Source organism: Quercus lobata, chromosome 8, assembly GCF_001633185.2.
Source record: "Quercus lobata isolate SW786 chromosome 8, ValleyOak3.0 Primary Assembly, whole genome shotgun sequence".
Taxonomy (NCBI): Eukaryota; Viridiplantae; Streptophyta; class Magnoliopsida; order Fagales; family Fagaceae; genus Quercus; species Quercus lobata.
In genome coordinates, this window is record NC_044911.1 from 51,048,725 (window position 1) to 51,064,373 (window position 15,649).

The window sequence follows — 15,649 nt, forward strand, 5'->3', positions numbered from 1 at the left end:
CCTGTCAAAAATACCCCTAAATTAATTAACCAACAACTTAAAAATGGGGTTAAAATAGTAAATTGGAAAAAGAAAGTTAGTTATTACTTTTTTTACTGTAAAAAATACCTCTACCTAAAACTTAAAAATGAGATTAAAATAGTAAATTGACAAAAATAATAAATTCCTACTTCTACATTGAAATGCCTTCCTATTTCTAATAAACTCTTACTTTTATGTTGATTTAAATTTCTACTTCTACTCACTAACTTCCTATAAAATAGGATTACTATTTTGTTAGTTTTAAAACTCCTCCAATCTACAAAATGCACCCCACGTATTCATTTTTTTTTTTAAAAACTTCATCACAATGTATTTGTTTCTTTGTCTTCCTTTTTTTTTTTTCAAATTTTTTTTTTTAAAAATTTCATTACACCCTTAGTTTTTTTTTTGGATTAGAAAAAGTAAAAATCCCAAATTATAATAAATGAAAATTATTAATCTTTACCTAAAAAATAGAAGAGCCTCTGAGAAAGCATTTATCTTTGTATGTGTGATAAAAATGAGATTAAGCTCATGTTTGTTTCAACCATGATGTTTTATAGAAAATAAGTAATTTAAAAAAAATCTATAAAAAAATATAATTTTCTTATGTCTAGTATCAATTTTAAATTAATTGAAAAATAATCTCTTAACTTTCTTTATCTAACTTCATCTAAGATAATGTTTTTTTCAAAAGAAAAAAGAAAAGTAAAAAAAATTAATCTATAAAAATAAGTCATACAGTACTTTTTATATTGACTAAAAATAATTTTTATTTAACTCATTTTTATAATGTTGCTAAATATTAAAAAACACAAAAAATTATGAATTTTTATCGTAATATATATATATATATATATATACACATAACTCTATCATTCACATTATTTATTATACACAAACCAATCATCTATCACTGTACCAATTATATTATAATAAAAAAAAAACCTGTAAAAGCTTTTTTTTAGGAACAACCTGTGAAAGCTTGTTGACAAAAAGCTAAATATAAAATATTAAAATGACAAAAGCAGATTCAGAAAATCGTGGGAAAAAAAGAAGAGAGAGAATTCAGAAATCCCCATCTACAGCACGTGGCAAACAAATAAAAAAAAGGAAATCCCACACCCCTGAAACTGTGCCACAGTCCACACACAGCGAAAAAAATAATAAAAAAAGAAAAAGAAAGTCTTCAAACAAACAAATCAATCAGAGAGACACAGTCCACCTTTAGCTTTAACCTGTCACTCCAATATCCCCCCATTTAGCGTTGTTGTCTTCTGCCTCTATATTCGGACTCTCTGTCTCTCTGAAACTCTTCAACAATGGCGGACCCTGATCTCTCCTCTCCTCTCCTCCCTTCCCAGCCCTCCGATCCCCCTCATCTAATCCTCACCATCCACGACTCCCTCTCTCACAACAACAACAACAACAACAACAACAGAGGGAGTTGTGTAAATCGCAATCGTCAAAACTCTCACCACAACAACGGCAACAGTATTATTAATAGTAGCACAAAAAACCCATATGAGTTTCTGGGGTCTAAGGGTCTGGAGGTATGTGGGTCATCCACAGTTGACCCATTCTTGAACAAGACTGGTCGGATCGAAGGGTTGTACGAGTGGTTGAAGTTGGTGGTTTGTTTGCCTGTTGCGGCGGTCAGGCTCGTCCTCTTTGGGGTTTGCTTGTTGATTGGCTTTGTGGCCACCAAAGTTGCTCTTTATGGTTGGAAAGATACGCAAAGTCCCATGCCCGTTTGGAGGTCTAGAATCATGTGGATCACCAGAATTTCAGCCAGATGTATTCTCTTCACTTTTGGGTATGTCATTTTTGGTTTTTTAGCTCCTTTTTGTTGTTTGGTTGATGAGAAACTGAAGGGAAATACAAGAAAGTTTTTGTCTTTTTTAATCGGGTTTTGGTGTGTGTGTGTGGAGATTATGTATTCTCTTTCTCTTTTGGGTATGTCACTATGTTTCTCAATTTTCATTCTTTATTTGCCTTCTTGGGTTTTCGTTAAGAAACTCAAGGAAAATACTGGAAAGTTATGGTTTTTTTTTTTTTTTTTGGTGGTGTTGTGTGTGTGTTACTTATTTTCTCATGTGAAGTTGATTTTTATATTTTTGGGTTCTTAAGAAGTGAATTTTCTTTTGGGTGTATGTGTGTGAAGGTATCATTGGATAAGAAGGAAAGGAAAACCTGCACCCAGGGAGACTGCTCCAATAGTTGTATCTAATCATGTATCATACATTGAACCTATCTTTTATTTCTATGAGTTATTCCCTACCATTGTGGCATCTGAGTCCCATGATTCCATACCTTTTGTTGGGACCATTATCAGAGCAATGCAGGTAATTTCATTTCTGCAATCACTGAAACTATTGTTTTTTAATGCTTGAGTTGTTTTCAATTTAGTTCCAATGAGTTGGATTTTATGTTCTCAGGTGATATATGTCAATAGGTTCTCACCGCCATCAAGGAAGCATGCCGTCAATGAAATAAAGGTAGAAAACTTCTATAATTTTAACTGTCTTATCTTTATTTTGATCTATATGACATTAATGATTGTCCATATCTTTCAATGTTTTATATGTTGATTTTTATGTCCCAAGATTGTTTAGTTCCTCTCTAGGATCACGTGCCTTCCCTTATGAAATGGTTGTGAAATTTATCACCCATTTTCATTCTAATTTTGCATAAATATGAAAAATTTTATTCAAAAATCATTTTAAACTTAGCAACAGAAGCAGTTGCATACCAAATCTGATTTCATAATCATTTTAGGTTTACTTTAGAAACTCAAAATCAAAAGATTTTTATCAATTTATAAGCTATTTGATACAGAAATGTGCTTTCGAGGATCTGAATACAGAGAAAGGCTTCTAGCGATAGATTTCCTCGAGTACTATTATTTCCTGAGGGAACCACAACTAATGGAAGGATCCTTATGTCATTCCAACTTGGTGCATTCATCCCTGGTTACCCAATCCAACCTGTAATTGTCCGTTATCCTCACGTGCACTTTGACCAATCATGGTATGACACTTTTCTTGTGTGCAATTTCATTTTGGTGCTGTCTCTAATGGTACCTTACAAGCCTTGTGTAATTTGGTATGCCATTTTGCATAGGGGGAATATCTCTTTGGCAAAGCTCATGTTTAGGATGTTCACGCAATTTCACAATTTTATGGAGGTATGTTGTCCCTGCTGGGTTTGAACTCTGGGTTACTACATTGTCTGGTTTTGCAAACTCTTGTATTGATTTGAATTAATCTGAGAAATTTTATTTGGACTGAACAGGTAGAATACCTTCCTGTTGTTTCCCCCCACACTAATCAAAAAGAAACTGCTGTTCATTTTGCTAAGAGGGTGAGTCTCTGCTTGTAATTGATTTGTTTCTGTCATGTTCTTGAACTTTCATATATTCTTAGTAGTTTTTCAGTTTGGTAGTTAACCTATTGTGCTGTCTTACTGGAAATTTTGAATCCTTGAACTTTTGCGCGAGTGTGCCCATCGGTTGACTTTTATGTGTTAATTTTTCAATACTTTAAATATATGTGTCTTTATGAGTGGGCTCACCGCTCACTGTGTTGCAAAGCATGTTAAATGTTGTGATTTTATGTGATTTAGCATTTTTAAAGTTTTTTTTTTTGGTTGATTCTTGTTCATATTGGTTCCTTTAACTTAACTTCACAAATTATTTTTTTCTCAGTTTGATTGCTCCCAACTTATTAGGAGAAGGATATCTTAGCTCATTCATTTTTTATGCTTTGTGCTTTCACAATTGAAGTGATAATACAAGAGTTAGACATCTCTTTGATATTTATCGAGTATTTTTCGTTAGCTCTGAGCTACCAAATGTAGCTAGAGACATGAAGTATATAAAGTACGATGGATGGCTTAAATTAGGATGTCAAAATGAATCATTAAAATGAATGTGTGTAACTTCTTTTCTAAGAGCACTATCAATTGTGGAGTTTGTGCAGATTTATAGGATGAGTTCCTCTGTATGTTTTTCTTTTTTCCATCATGCCATTAATTGTAGATTATTACTAACAATACACATATGGTTGTACAGACTAGTCATGCTCTTGCTACTGGGCTTAATGTTATACAAACCTCTCATTCCTATGGGGACTTAATGCTTCTTATGAAAGCAATTGAATCGAAACAGGTTTGCATTTTTTTGCTTAATATTTATGCTCATGTTAACCTATCTTGTATATAGGTATCTTTATCTTTGTGCTTGTTCTTTACCCAATTATGTTGGGAAAGTTGTTGATTTCCAATGAAATATTAAATATATTATTGCAAATGAACTTTAAATTAGAAATGTTGGGTTAACTCCAAAATAATTGACTTATTTTTTGGGATGTTTATAAATGAAGTGCAGAGAATACAATTATACATAATGACAATCGTATACATGTTAATAGAAAGTGATTCATTAAAACAATATACGTCGGAGATCTTCGTATTGATCTGAGTTGTGAAAGGAAATTTTGAATAATTTCAATAACTCAAGATGTAAGTAATGAGTATAAAATTCATACTCTGTTATCTACAAATAGTCAATAATGCATGACATGTGTTTAGTGTTGGGTATGCTTTACTTCATGTTTGACAGCTACTTTAAGCCTCCGTGATTTATTGCACTTGTTTTAGAGTTGCAGTGGCTCACGTGGAGGCATGCTCCCTAAGGTGATGAGATTGCAGCCATGTAAGTCAAACTAAGGGGATTAAGAAGACAAGATTTGCTAACCCAGTAAAATTCTGAGAAACAAGAAAACACGATACCTAATCTGTAATAGGTAGTGTCAATATGTTTCAATGAAAGAATTAATAATTAATTTTTGTTCAAAAGGTTCATTGTACATTGGCATACCACTAATGTAAAAAACTCAAATTTCAGAAAGTTTCAATCCTACTCCCTGGGATTTGACTGCCCAAATCCTTCTTTCATTCTGCTCTACTGGAGCCATGTCCTATAATTTGTTGACAATCATGTTGTTCACTGCTGTGACATTCTTTTTGACCTGTCCACTGGCCTTGTGATGCTTCCTGAATTGCTCCTTATTTGAGCTTATATTGGTCCCCACTACAGCCTTGTGAAATGAAGTTTGTGGTGGGTAGAGGGACAATGTAAAACTTGCATTGGAACTCTATGTAGTTTCATAGGACAGATCAATGGATTAATTACAACGTTTTCTCTTTATATATCCATAGATATCTATAGTATTCACATGTTTGTTGACATGGTTGTTGAATAGTTCTGCATTGCATATTAATTTTTTAATGGGTTTCACATCTACTGGTTTTATGATTATTCTGATTGAAGTTATTAATGTAACTCAACAATACTAGTATTTGGCTCTGATACGTTGCTATCATGCTATTTGCAGGAGAAGCCCTCAAATTATATGGTCGAAATGGCTAAGGTGCAATCAGTAAGTCCTTACACTGAAATTCTTCACTTTGAATAATTTCCTGTGTTATAAAATTTAGTATTCTAGATCCATATTCATCTACACTTCATCCTTTGTACATGGATGGTTTATTCTTTATAAAGGTTTCCCTTTTGTCTATATGGTCCAAAAAAAATTTCTTTTCCTCTTCTCTTCCCAATTACTAATCTCTTGAAGACAACTTTTGGGTTTCTTTGAACCCTCATGATTGTGCATGATAGTACCTAAAAGTTTGCCTACAGTTCTGATCATTTGTACCTAAAAGTTTCTCTTTTGTATGGTTGGTCAATGTCACCTCCCTTCCTTCTCCTCCCCATTACTAATGTCATGGAAGACGTCTTTTTTGTGTCTGTGAATTCTCATGATTGTGGCTGATGGAACATTAGCTCTGATCATCTGTTACTTTAAAGAAGTAAATGGTATAGAGGAGTGAGTTTCTTTGAAACTTAACCCTTCTTTGATAATTTTCTTCATGGCATGGACAGCCTCTCTAGTCTTTTACATTTTTTCTTTTTGCATCGAATGTTATAGACAATTGTATCATCATTATTTACTTCTAGTTTCTGCATGATTTGAAGGAAATTTAAAGTCCATTCCTCTCTTGTTCTGCAGTTGTTCCATATAAGCAGCTTGGAAGCTGTGGACTTCCTGGATAAATTTTTGTTAATGAATCCAAACCCAAGGTATTGTTGAAGCATTTTTTTTATATATATAAATAATAATAATAAATTTGCATAGTTTTTCTTTTTGGGTGAAAGATATTGATTTTTTTTTTTTTTTTGATAAGTAATAAAGATGTATATTAAAAAAACTACCTCATGCATAACGGCTTAAGGCATATCAAATATTACAGAAAGAGAAAAGAAAAAACAAAGAGAATACTAATTACAAAAGAGAGAACCAAGAAACATGGGGAGAGAATCACTAGAGGCAAGTCCCCAAGCCCTAGACCAGTCGAAAAGAGAGCCACTGAAAGAAGCAAGCAGCTGGTCATCAGTGCTTTCATGTCCTCAAACGTCCGCCAATTTCGCTCCCTCCAAATACACCACATTAAGATATTGAATCTTATGATTTTTATTTTTTATTTTTTGTGTCTTTAAGCTATTATGATGAATTCTTTGCACACCCATAAAACATAAAATTTAGCCCTCAGTAAATCCTTATAATAAGTGGGAACAAACTTGTTCTGTTTCCAAATCCAGGAATAAAACTATTCTGCTACCACTTTCACGAATTTTTCAGCCCCATTCAGGTCCAACTTAAGGTTAAATTTAGTGTTCCATGCAACATGTACGTGTCAGTCTGAGAGAATTCGTTAATGGGGTGGATAGTATGACAATTTCACTTTACTCCAAACCATAGGTAGGTTTGGTAATGGTTTGCAAAAGCAAGAGTCATTTGTAATCATCCCAACTACTGGGAGTTAATCTTACATCTACATTGCTTATTATGGTATACTACACAGTACTACATCTGTCCGATATTGTTGCCCTTGTTTAGAAAGTCTGAACTTTTTAGGGGAACATCATTTTTTGCATTGTCTTTTAGTTAAAAATGTACAAATTTCCAAAACTACCCTCATTAATTTAAATTCTAGCGAAACAATGTTATTAACTTGGGTAAGTTAGGAAATTTATTTATTGACTTTGCATTTGACAGGGTAATTCTTTCATTAGCATGCATTGTTAACTGTTATGAAATGTTACAACTCAGAAGATGCGTACTTACTGCTGTAATTAAGCACCAATCATGACATTTCAAATGCAAGAAAAATCTGATTTTCTATTTTCAGAAAACCCATTAGATTCTCATTATTTTATCCGGTTTGCAGTGGTTGTGTCAAATTCCATGACTTCTTGAAGGTTCTAAGACTCAAAGCTTGTACTCTTTCTGAAGAGGTTAGTTACCCAAATGATTTTCTCATTTTTGTAACATAGTAATGTTTCTTTTTTGGATAAGAACATAGTAATGTTTAGATCTAGACGAATGCCTTTATGTGGATTGATGCATTTAGTTCATGTTGTACTACAAATTTATTTTCTTTATCTCTTACAATTTGATTTCTAATACTGGTCAATCTTTCAATGGAGAGGGTCAATAAACTTCACAACTGTTCTGTTGGTCACTTATAAGAGAATTTTCAAAGGAGAGGATCAATAAATTTTGATATGCAACAGTAGCTAAGCCTTTGTTCCAAAATTTTGGAGTTATATATAGATCCTCAATATACTAATCAGGGTCAGCCATATTCTTTTCCTCTATACTATTCTATGTGAAATCGTACTTTTTGTTACCTTCTTAATAGACATGTCCATTTTTACTAATTCTAATAATGTTATTTTAGGTCTTCTTCTACCTTTTTTGTACCCTCAACTCAAATTGACTCACTTATTCAATGGTACATAAGTACTTTCCTCTGCACATGACCAAATCATCTCAAGCGACTCTCCCTTATCTTTTCGTCAATAGGGGCCACCCCTATCTTAAGCTAATTTCCTCATTTCGAATCGTGTCTATGTATTTCCATTTATCCATTTTAGCATCTCATTTCAGCGACACTCATTTTATGAACATGTTGCTTAACGTTCAGTACCAGATCAATCTGATATGTAAACAAAAAATTATCTGTGTAGTGCAGCACCTTAAGAGTAGCATTTGTATAATAAATCACCAGCTCATGTCATTTCCTTCAAGTTTAAGCAGTTAAATTTAATGATTCATATATATTTTAAAGCAAATAAATAAAAAAGTGCGCCTAGCTGTGCTTTGTGCTTCTTCAAAAAGCATTAGAAAACCATGCTTGAGACATGCTTCATTAAATGAGCTTTGCTTTGGCAAGCCAAGTGTCTAGACCTTGGGACTTTGAGCTTTAAGCATGTGTAAGTGTGTGCTTTTGTCAATACTGGTCCATGTACAACTCAACTCAACACAAGCCTTCAAGCATCCGATTGGGGTCAGCTAGAAGAACCCTTTTCCACAAATGTATCCTTACGTTAATAAAATTATTTCTATTTTCCATCTCCCTTGAATTAAGAAAATTATATTGGATTACAGATATTTTCATTCATTGATGTGGAGAAGAGTGGAACAATCACATTCAAGCAGGTAATCCTACCAACTCTCCCCAGCACTCTCTCTCTCTCTCTAAAAATTTGTTCACACATGCACAAAAAAATAAAAATTATCCTATTTTCATTTTCAGGGCTAGATTCAAAAGATTGAGATATATTACATAGTTACTTATTATCCCACTAGTGCATATATAATTAATTACTACAGCTGTCCCTGAGTTTAAACATGAGATGTATATTTTTCCCCTCATTTCATTTCTTGGCTCAAAATCTCTTGTATCTCAAAATTTTGCTCACTTGTGCTTCTTGTCATGGTGTTCAACTTTTATGTGATTCTCTTATCGGTTCCTTGCAGTTCTTATTTGGATCAGCACATGTCATGAAGCTGCCATTATTCAGGCAAGCTTGTGAATTAGCCTTTGCCGAATGCAAGTCTGGAGGAAATAATTACATATTAGAACATGAAGTATATTTCTCTTTCCCTCCTTTTGCTTTCTCATTTTCTCCCTTGTACATATGCTTAGTTGTATTCTGACTTGCACAGTCTCAATTTCTAAATGTTTTTGGATCAGTTGGAAAATTTGATCAGACCTGCAATCCCAGACTTGAATGCAGATGAGGTGAGTAATGCTTCCATCTATCCATATAATTGGCCTTTGTTTGGGTAATGGTACCCATGTCTTGTAAATATCTTTTAAGAGAAGTCTGTTGTCATTGTCTACATAAAAAAATTGCTCTGGCCATGTCATTCGTAAATTGTAACATGATCAAATCTTGGTCATTCTGGTTACTTGCAGGTCCGTGAGCTGTTTAATTTATTTGATTCTGATAGTGATGGGGAGATCAGCAAGGATGATTTTAGTACCTGTCTAAGAAAAAATCCTCTGCTGATAGCACTTTTCATACCTTGTTTGCTGCAAAAGGGATTTCCAGAAACTTGTGATAGGATACTGGAGGAGGTAGTTTGATAAATTGGGTTTCCATGCTTTTCTAGTTTAATGTTTTACTCCTTGATTGTAGGGTTTTGTTTATGGAGAGAGAGAGAGAGTTGAAGAGGAGGGCGGGGGTTTTACCATTAGTATAGTGGGGCTTTAATATTTTTAAGCATGCCCCTGTAAAATGCTCTTAAGGCAGTCAGTTTGGGTATTAATCTGTATTTTTATTTATTTTTTCCTGTTATCTACAACCTGAACTTGCATATTGTGTTTTAAAGTGATCTGCTTGGTTCACTACTTACTCATATCTCAGTTCTTATATCCCAATTTTCATCACTCAAACCTCTAACTTATATCTCATATTCTAATCCCCTATTTTCTCTTAACTCACTCCCCTTTTGTGTTTAGCATCAAAACTTGGCTTAGTTTTCAGTTAAAAAAGCAACTTTAACTCAAAAAAGTGGAGCCCACTAGTCTTAAGAACTCTGTGAAAGTAAGAAGAAAAGACAGGCACTGAAGAAGCTCCTTAGAAGAAAGAAAGACGGAGGCAGAAGAAGCTCGGAGGGACCTTAGGTGATAGTGACTCTCTCTCTCTTGAAACAAATGTTAAGCAGATTTCTTATGCCACAATATCAAAATAAACTAACTGCTTCTTACATTACAAAGTCTTTGTGCAAATTCTTTCTTCGGTTAAGCCAAAACCCACAGAGCTGACTTTACCAAAAACACACTCACAGCCCAGGCCAAATAAGAGACAAATTCGTAAAAGAACCCACTGCAGTTCTAGTATCAATAAATCATAAAAGCCCATAAATTACAACTATTAGTGAAACTAAAAATCCCATGCTAAATAAACCCATCAAAGACTAAGAATCCAGAAAAACTCACTGCTCTTCCATTCTCAATAACTTTTATAAACCCATTAATTATAACTTATTTATTCTGAAAATCATAGCTAAATAAAATAATGAAAGAAGAAGCTGGAGAGGATATAGGTGTGAAGAAGAAAGAAAGAAGAAGCTGAAGGGAAAACATGGCCCGGAGAAAAAAGAAAGAGAAAAGAAGAAAGATCAGTTGGTCTGACTTTGAGTTTAACAAGTCTGTGTAATAGGTCCTACACATCACATAATATGTTATCACCAAAATGTCACTTAACTCATAACTCAAAATCTAAAAAACATCAAAAAGTTGTTCTCATTTCTCATTATTTAGGGTCTGTTTGAGATCCGATTATTTTGTTGAAACTGAAAGTTTTTTTGTTGAAAGTACTGTAGATAAAAGGTAAAAGTTAGTTGAAATAGTACAATGAGACTTATGAATAATATTAAAAAATGCAGTGAGACCCATAAATAGTAGTAAAAATAAGCTAAATAGTAAAATAAGCTAGCAAAATTAAATCATGCCAAAAAACACACTTATTCTCAATATTTTTGAGTGAAGAGGATCAACCCAAACAATACTTGTGTTGGTGGGGCATATAATCTTTGAGTGATGAGTAATTGAAATTGAGATATGAGTGATGAAAACCACCAAACAAAAACTTCCTGTTCATGGGTTGTGTGGTCTTATACTTCAAACAATAATTTTTACGCCAAAAATTTGGTCAAATTTGGTAAGTTGAACAAGAACCAAGAGCTATTAACACTAGGCTTGTATTCCAATGCGATTACCTTATTACATAGAAAAACAGGAAGAACTGATTAAATGCCCTTTGTGTATGTGCATGCCCATGTGATTATCAGTTAGGAAGTAAAAAACTTATTTGTGGGATTCAGGGAGAGGGATGATGGTTTAAAAGTCGAAAGAAAAAGAGGGAAGTGTTAATCAACTTAATTCGCGGTAGATGATTAACAATGGACTGCTTGCAAAACTGGAAAGCTTGTCTTCTATTAGATAATCAGCAATGTTACATGTTAACTTCTGAGGTGACAACTGGTCTTCCTTGGACCCCTCAGAAAAACATTATTTAATGACCTCAAGCTTCTAGTCCTACCAAGTTCTTAATCAAGATATAGGCTGTAATATTATGACTGCTTCCCTGAGTTGAACAACATTTGAAAGTTATTTCCCTTAATCTGTCAACCTTCGCTAAGGACAGTGTTGATTAGTTTGCTTCTTCCAATCCTTCTGTATTAGTCAAACGCCAACGTTTACCAAAGAATTAGGTTAGGCTTTGTTTCTGTTAAAGATGTTGAATGATTCCAAGAGAGTGAAGAGAAAGCAAAAAAAAAGAATTTAACATTAGTTCAGCTGTCATTTGGGAAGTTCTAAGTTGAAGGGATTTTGACTACATTGAGTCCATTGTTCATGTCCTTCAAGAGTGCAGTATTATAAGATTTTTCTGATTCTGTCTAAGCGTACATTCCACCCAATTTGGGTCCTTTTCTTTTATAATAATGGAGATGGAGCCTCTTTATAAAAGTGGTAGGACTATATTGTAACGGGCCCAAAGGCCTAGGCCTTGAGTTGGCCTATGTGTTTGTTAATATGATAGAAGCAACGTACTTATTGTCCTTGTACATAGACATGAGCACACATATTATTAATACCCAAAAAAAAAAAAAAAAAAAAACCATTCCATCAAAACATAAAGAGAGATAATTTAAAGAGAAAAACCTGTAGACGCGAAGGGCCTGTTTGGTCATAGAGTTCAAAAATTGTTGTTTGAAAAGATGTGAAAATTATAGTTTAAAAAGTGTTGTTGAAATACGTGTTTTTAGTATTTATAAAACAAAAAAATGTGTTTGGTATCATAGTTTAAATAACATGTTTCAGTGTTCAAAAAACATAAAAATGTGTTTAGTATGTGTGTTTGATTTAAAAAAAAAATTAAAAAAACTGACACCTTTGACCGAAATAAACATTTTTTTATTCAAAAAATATTTTTTTAATGCCGCTAGGACTGTATGGGTGAGATTGAGGAGACAATACAGCTTTTGATGTCTGACCAGGTGGGCCATACAATGTTCAAGATAATTACACAATTGCCATTGAAACACTAGTTTTTGCTGTTTAAAAACAGGCCGGAGATGATTTCAAAAATATCATTTTAAACACTGATTTTTGAACACTATTTTCCAAACAATCCTTGAACAGGAATGGCTTACCAAACGCCTTTTTTTTTTGTTTTTGGACACTAGTGTTCAGTGTTTAAACATTGAACACTAATATTTAAACTGACAAACCAAACACGCTCTAAGCAGTTATCTATGGCAGAGTTGTTTATGAAAGTCTATTTCGGTCTACTTCAGCCCATTTCTGTCTAATTTGGTCCACTTCAAACTACTTCAGTCTACTTTGATCTATTCAGTCCATTTTAGTCCATTTGGTCTTCGCGAAACTTAATCTGTTAATCATCATTTTCTTTTCCCTGGCCATTATTTTTTATATGGGGATTTGGAATTTATTTTCCATTCAGGAATCATTGCAATCAACCTGAAATTTGTTTCAGAAGGGTAATAGAGAATAGTTCTATTATTATTTCATCAATCCTTTGAATGGCAGAACAAATGATCAATATTCATATAAGTGATTAAGGCCGACTGAAATATGGTTCATGCTTAAAGATATTAAAGATGGATCATCACTTGAAAACCTGGGTCCAGCAAGAGTTGGTGAGCTAATTTAAGATTCTCAAGGAAATTGGGTGAAAGATTTCTCTAGAACAATTGTGCAATTAGAATTGCAACAAATAGAAAGCATTCTGCCAAAAAAACAAATAAGTTGCGTGTTCAAGTTTGAGAATCAACTTCTCTAAAAAATCACTAGGTGTCAAGTCCCCCGATTGTAACTATCAAAAAAATAAAAATAAAAATCGTTCACTTCTCTTAGATTTTATAGAAATAATAGTTTTGTACATTACCTATATAAAAAAAAAAAAAAGTTTTGTACATTAAATACGATAATGCCTAGATATAAGTCATCCAAGTGGTGTGGAAAAGGTTGTCGGCTCTCAATGGCCTATCCAAATGTTGACCAATGAAAATGAAATACTCACCGTCGGCAAATCTCTCTGTATTTCTTTTTGGCTTGGTATCCGCGTGGAATTTGTTTTTGAGTAGCGCACTGGACCTGGGCAATCCAAACTTTCAAATTGATAATTACATCTATCTTTCTTTTCTTTCTTTTTTTCCACTATTGAGTGTCTGTGCTTGCACAGGATACACACAAAATGGAGACAACAATCCTATGAATAAGGTTCGGCTCAAAAAGATAATGCTATGTCTATGGTCAATAGAGGTTTGCTTTCTCTATGATAGTTGATAGAGATAGAATCCACTGTGTCTGTCAGCATCATTTCATCTTTAATTGGAAAATTTCAGCAATTGTATTTGTAGCTAAGAGCCAAATTATCACATTAGGCAATATGAGTATCACTGTTTATCCTGAGAATGACCCCATTTTGAGTTTTTTTTGTTTTTTTTGTTTTTTTTGTTTTGCTCATTGCGCTCCATGCAAGTCATTACTGTGAATTGCGTTAATGTATGGTAAAACAAATGAAGCCAAATATGGGCAGATTATTGTGCACTTAGCACTAGACTATGTCATATTTTGATTATCTAGAGGTTAACAATTTATCTATCTAAAAATTACTTGCACATTTGCGATCTAGTGTCATATTTTGATGAATGTGAGCTCATGTATTTTACTCCAACCAAACCGGACGTATTCAATTAAAAAGTCTCCCAATTTTGAATTATATTATATACCCAAGAATAAGTATATAGAAAGAGGGAAAAATCTCTTATGTGCCTGGCACATGAGATACCAACTCATATAAGGAGATGTCCAATATTGCTATCCAAAACTTTTGACTACTACACTTTTTATGTTTGTATTGTACAAGTAAAGTAAGCCTCTTATTCTCAACAAAAAAGTAAGTTTATATGGGCTCTAATTAGTTCAATTGGTAAAATCTTTTGTTATCGAATAAGAAATATATAGTTCAATTTCTGCATATATTGAAAATAACCAAAAATCAAATAGTGTCATGGTTTTTAGTGTTTTGTTCTGATAATAAAAAGTAATAATTAGAAACGGACATGACATAGACTAAAATAATCTCTTAAAAAAAAAAAGAAAAAAAAAAAAGAGTTAAGTAAGCCTCTATACTTGGTAAGCAAACTTCGTGGAGACCAACCTTTTTATGGTTAGTTGGAACAAAATATTAGGTCTCACAGTTTAGTCATGTCGCGGAGCATCATGATTTTTGCATTCACGAGTCGCAGGTAGAGAATGCAGTAAATCGTGTGACATTGATGAAGGCAGCAGCATATGCCTCATTATTGTGCTCCAACTGGATAAAGAAAGGCATTGAATTCCAGTTATCCTATCCTAAGTGCAGAATCCGAGGATAAATAGACCTTTTAGGCTTTAAGGTAGCGTCTGGTTCCGATAATCTAGTGCCATATGTCTTTGACATCAGTTTTTTGGAAATTGATGATGTCTGAGAACCATTTTCTTTTTGAAGAGAACCATTTTCTTTTCTTTTTTAGTTGAGTGACCAATCATGATTATGCATTCTATTGACTATCTACCTAAAATTTTTGGTAAATATATTTATTAACCTATTACTTTTTCCTTTTTTTTTTTGAAAAACAAATTAGTACATATTATTAAGGGAGGCTATTTAAATTGGCCTAAATTACCATTAAAAGGTCTAGTGAAACATCTTCTATCCAGACGGACAAAGAGGATAAAAATATTGCTCTTTTAGCAAGCGAATAAGCAACCTTATTACATTGTCGTTGGACATGTGCAACATTAAAACATGAGAAGTGTGAAGCAAGAGAAAAAAAAATCTTTTCAAATGTGCCCAAAAGGCGCCAAAGACCTACTGCTACTGTTCAAGAACTTGATTAAGACTTCAGAATCACCTTCGAGGAAGATGTTATCAAATCCCAGTTCTAGAGTGAACTCCACTACCCGCCGTGCTGCTAGAGTTTCCACTTCAATGACTATGGATGGCAGCGGAATAATCTCAGATAGTGAAGCCATCACCATTCCATCATGGTTTCGTATAACTACGCCCAAACCAGCTCTATTTTCTTGTTCAAAAATTTCTCCATCGAAATTGATCTTGTAACCATGTAAAGGTGGGGGAGTCCACGATGCTGCTGCTTGTTTCGGGGCTGTTGATGCCAAGGTGGGACTAGGTAAACAC

At 33.5% G+C, this 15,649-nt stretch overlaps 1 protein-coding gene across 2 annotated transcripts; it reads left to right on the forward strand.

Annotated features, from left to right (window-relative positions):
• The first annotated feature begins 1,183 nt into the window (after positions 1–1,183).
• Positions 1,184–9,791, forward strand: LOC115955877 (lysophospholipid acyltransferase LPEAT2). Of its 2 annotated transcripts, none has more exons than XM_031074269.1 (14): positions 1,184–1,837; positions 2,186–2,366; positions 2,460–2,519; positions 2,888–3,051; positions 3,145–3,208; positions 3,316–3,384; positions 4,094–4,189; positions 5,418–5,462; positions 6,093–6,163; positions 7,312–7,378; positions 8,535–8,585; positions 8,907–9,017; positions 9,096–9,171; positions 9,349–9,424. In XM_031074269.1, exons 1-13 carry the CDS (start codon positions 1,344–1,346, stop codon positions 9,168–9,170), a joined length of 1,548 nt encoding a protein of 515 aa, XP_030930129.1. In that variant the 5' UTR covers positions 1,184–1,343; the 3' UTR covers position 9,171; positions 9,349–9,424. The 2 variants fall into 2 exon arrangements, with proteins under 2 accessions (XP_030930129.1, XP_030930128.1); XM_031074268.1 differs by having other exon boundaries at positions 1,188–1,837; positions 9,124–9,171; positions 9,349–9,791.
• Positions 9,792–15,649: the final 5,858 nt, after the last annotated feature.